This window comes from Cariama cristata, unplaced genomic scaffold, assembly GCF_000690535.1.
Source record: "Cariama cristata isolate BGI_N322 unplaced genomic scaffold, ASM69053v1 scaffold43039, whole genome shotgun sequence".
NCBI classification, from domain to species: domain Eukaryota; kingdom Metazoa; phylum Chordata; class Aves; order Cariamiformes; family Cariamidae; genus Cariama; species Cariama cristata.
Window position 1 is genome coordinate 13,719 of NW_009634927.1, and position 4,712 is coordinate 18,430.

The 4,712-nt window shown below is 43.2% G+C and overlaps 1 protein-coding gene across 1 annotated transcript in view; it reads left to right on the top strand.

The window, feature by feature from the left end:
- ACER2 (alkaline ceramidase 2) overlaps window positions 1-4,348 on the top strand; it is a gene marked incomplete at its 5' end in the record, with an annotated part of 11,807 nt that extends 7,459 nt beyond the window's left edge. Inside the window, 2 exons of the mRNA XM_009707301.1 lie at window positions 3,035-3,172; window positions 3,855-4,348. Of these exons, the coding sequence (XP_009705603.1) occupies window positions 3,035-3,172; window positions 3,855-4,041 (325 nt within the window). The remainder of the gene's footprint in view (window positions 1-3,034; window positions 3,173-3,854) is intronic.
- Between the last annotated feature and the right edge of the window lie 364 nt (window positions 4,349-4,712).

Genomic DNA, 4,712 nt, shown 5'->3' on the forward strand with positions numbered 1-4,712 from the left:
TGTAAGGAAGAATTCATGTAGCTGGACTCTGGAACTTGATAGGCAACTCAAAAATCTCCTTACCTTTTCTTTTTTTTTGTATTCCTTGTAGCCTTTTTAAATATAAAGACACTATTTCAGAGAAACAAGCCTCTTTTACGCTATGCAACACAGACAGTCTTGAAGCCATCTTGCACAAGCCCCGTGTCTCCTCTGACTGTGTCTTGGTGGTTTGCCAAATGCCTTGGAGGATTCAGGCCTAAGAAAAAAGCATATAAACCAAAAGTGGTTTATATGCTATCTGAAGTATTAATTTTTGTGGCAGTCATGTAGGTGTTTTTGTTATGAAAACAACTATTGTGATGTCTTTCTTGTGGAGGAGATTACAGTTTAGCTGGTAGTTGAAGCACTTTTTTGAATAATAAAGATAGGTGTGATGATTTTGAAAGTGACTTTATTTAGACATGGCTTAAAAAAGAAATGCCAGATCCTAAAACCAACTTCAGCAAAGGACACTGGAGCAAATCCTCTGTCAACAAGATTAGGCAGTTAGTAGCTTTTCTGTCATTAATCCAGTAGCTATAAATGTGCCTTTTGCTCAGCCTTAGGAGTTTCTTAACCCCAAACGCCTGTTAAAATGTCAACTGAAAGAGCATTTCAAGAGTGGAAAAAAAAAAATCCTACAGGTTAAACTGTACTAATTTTTCAGCTTGCGGTACACCAGAGGCAGGTATACTGCTGCTCCTGCAATACATTCAGAAAAGTATTCCTGGACAGAGCACTCTGTGTATGTTTTTAATTTTTGTGAATGCTTAGCAAGGCTCCCTTAGCAAAGCTCTAGTACCACTGGCAGTTCTGCTTTTCCACCACAGAGAAGAAGGAGTCATTCTCTGCCCTTGTCCTCCTCCAACTGAGTCATTGTAGATCATCTCACACATGCAGGAGGGTGTAGTGATAAATTTTAGCTTGGGGACAGAGCTAGCACTACTACTTTCCTGACAGTGAATGCAGGGTAGCCTGTGGCTTGTAGGCTGTGTGTGGCCATGAAGACAATTAGTGGTAAATGCTGGAAAAATTAGAACTCTGTAAATGTATCAAATGAGAACAACAGGTTTCAGGCTGACAAGTATTTTATGTGGAAGAAAGAAGGACCAAAGAGCTTTTTGGTCTGTGCTGCACTGTGTTAGTCAGCTGTCAAGGACAGTCATGTATAATGAAGATCAGAGACCATTAATACTACTGCAGTGCACACAGTGAAGATGTATTTGCCTACTCTAGCTCCCTCTGCCAGGGATACTCGGAAGCAATTAAAATGTGTGTCACAAGGAGAAGTGTCCCTTTAAAGGACCTGTTTCCCAGGCATTGCTCACCTTCCAGATGCAGTGAATGAGCCCAAGAATTGTGTGGAAGAAGACCAGTGATTCAGTGTCAAGTCTACTGCGATGAGTGGATTGGAGCAGAGAGAAAGGTTGGATAGTGAGGTGGAGAGGAAGAGGCGTGGAGACATTCCCAATAACTTTTTGGCACAGGTGTAAGACAGAGAAGATGAGTGCGGACTAGAGGAGCCCCTCTTGAAGACCCTGGGACAAAGGAAGGCATTGTGGGGTGCTTGGCATTGACTTGTTTTCTTTCTAGAGTGTGGAAGGAGAAGACAGAGGACTGTAACCCTGATGAAGGCTGAGTATTCCTTGTTATACTGGCTAGAGATCTGGCTTACTGGTTTATTCTTGAGAGGTGGCTCAAACAAGTCACCTTAAACAAATTATTCTGTCATCTGATTAGTAGGTTTGGGAGTGCTTTGGGAGATCATATCAGTGACCTGAGAAGAGTCGTTCATTGAAGCGAGAATTGTCTAAGAGCATTGAACAGTTCTGGGATCCCTGGGAAATTCACCAAGAGTTTAACAACAACAAGAACAAAAAAAGGCAGAGGCGAAAATCCAAAATCATAGCTTTGTTCTTGCAGAAGGCAGGGGAGCTGAGCTATGCCTTCTCTTGGCCACATAGGTCTGGTCATGTCCTGGTCTAGCTTTGCTTTGTAGATACCGATAACAGCAGAGCTGCATCTACTGGCACCTAAGCCCAAAATAGCAAGTGTAGGTAAACAGCAAATTAGTGATTTTAATAGCATTTTGGGACCTGAAGATTACATTGATGCCTCCTTTCTCCTGCTATTACTCTTTTGAGCAAAGCTGCAAGGTTAGGATAGTTCCAAGATGTTGAAAAGAACAAAGCATCATATAGGGAAATAAAATTGTGAGCTTTTGGGTACACCTGCAACATAGGTAATGCTATGCAAGTATCCTGGCATCTGCTGTTGTATTCAGTGATGGACAACTGCAGACCACACTGCATGTGACCACAGCAAATGTTTTGTGCTCTCTTTCTCTCTGGTGTACCTCTGTGTGAACAAGTCAGATTTCTTGTGGAGGGAGAGAACTGCAGCTTAGTCAGCGTGAGGAATTCTGTCTGAGATGTGGATGCCTGCAACATCTACTAAAGCATGCTTCTTTGGGCCCTCTGGGTAGACGCTTCTACCTTAGAAGTTCTCTGGAACTATTACATTGTACAATACTAACTTGTAGGGGGGGAAAAATCAACTAACCAATTAAAAAAAAAAACCTCATCAAATTCCTTTTTTTACCAGTCTCTGTATAGTGACAAATATGAACAAATCTGAGCACTTGCTGTGTGGCTGGTTGTTACCAGACAGGGTGTGTAACTAATCACTAGTTGTCCTAGATACCCCTCCTTAGATATGGGAATGCTGTGATGTTTGCCCACCATTTGCACATTGGTATTTAAGACTATAGCCAAAACATAGCTACTGATTAAAAGGTTTGTTTTATCACCTCACCACTGCCTTGCATCAGAGCCATATTTACTGTGAGTAAAGGTCTTCTGTTAAGGACGTTTATGGTAGAGCCATTTTAAAGATGTGTGCCTGGCACTGTGAATCCTGCCCTAAAATACACAGAACCAAAAAGCATCAAGCTGCCATTACAAAGCAAGTTTTGTTTTGTTTTATAACAACTTCTTTGTATTTTTCTCCTCAGGTGTGAAAACCTGCGTGTATACAAACTGGGTCTCTTTTCAGGTCTTTGGTGGATGCTAGCACTTTTCTGCTGGATCAGCGACAAAGTGTTTTGTGAGATCTGGTCCTCGTTTAACTTCCCCTATTTGCACTGTGTATGGTAAGTGTTGTGTATAAACTCCACAGTTTGACTCAAATGTGATACATCCGCACCACATTACCCTTCTGTCCTGTCTCGTGGCTATTTCTGGTTAGTGCGAGAGAGAATTACTGGTAAGATTATAAGCCCAGAGCAAGTCTCACGCTATCCAAGGTGGCAGATTTAGGAGTCTCTTTGGCCTGATCAGATTCTTCAGACACTAAGTTCATTAACTGTAGCTGAATTCCTTGCCCTACTGGTTACTAAAAATCCCACAACACTGCTCAGCTGAAGCAGTGACTGTGAAAGCTTAAACTTGCACTGTTAACAACCGAGGGTGAAGTGGAGGAGCAGTGAAGGGCTTTGATGCCTTTTGTCTTTTACTACCTAGTAAATTGTGCTCTTTTATTCAAGGTGCCGTATTTCAGCATTTCTACACAAATCATGTGCAGAGAGGCCAAAAAACTGCCGCCAGTTTAGACAAAGGATAAGCTACAGTTTTGTAGTTTTCCTTGTTCTCTGTATTCTTTGCCTGCATGCGGAGGGCAGACAGCAACACTATGGGGGACTCAGGGGAAGAAGGTGAAGGGCAGACTGATTTTAAAGCATGGTGATATACTTGATTGCTCTACTGAAGTCATGTTACTGATTTTTTTTTTTTTTTTTCTTTTTTGGGGGGACGGTGACGGGTGTCTATTCTCAGGCACATTTTGATTTGCCTTGCGGCATACTTGGGCTGCGTCTGCTTTGCTTACTTCGATGCTGCCTCTGAGATCCCTGAGCAGGGCCCTGTCATAAAGTTCTGGCCCAGTGAAAGATGGGCATTCATTGGGGTTCCCTACGTCACCCTCCTCTGCGCACACAAGAAATCACCTGTGAAGATCACATGAAGTTGTCCGTGGAATGGCGATGGAGTTTCAACTTACATTCCAGCACAGACAGTATTCAAATAATGATAAATAAATATGGTTGTATTTATCTTCTTCCTAAGATACGTAGCGCTTCAGGTGTCATAAAAAGAGGAGGCAAGTGTGTTCTTTCCTCTTCCTGGAGAGGAGAGAGGAAGCATGAAGGTGGAGGCTCTTGAACACTGAAGTAACCACTAGCTTTTCTGGTTGGCTCTGTTTTGCACTGTGTTTTCAATGTAGCGTTCTCTTGATAAAAGCTCTTTCCAAATACCAGGGTCAAGGAATGATGTTTCTGCAGTAGGTCACCTCTGGTGCTTGACTGACTTATTTTGTAACTTCTGGCTTAAGGCTGCCTTTGTCAAAGAAACCAGTCCAAGGTGCCTACAGGCCATCCCGTGTCCTTCTCAGCTCTGATTTTTGATGTGGTTGTACATGGCCACAAGAGCGTGCTCGAAGCCCGTGCTCCTCCCAACCTGGCGCCTAACAGCGGGAATCGGCTGTGCGTGACCGGGCGTCAGGGGGTACGTGGTCGCTTCCCCAAGTACAACAGGAGACCAGCGGAAAGTGTTTGCCACTGGGTAGCGGGATCAATGCAGTGAGGCAGTGTCAATGTGGGAATAGCTGACAGAAGATTCAGTCCCAGAACCTAAACG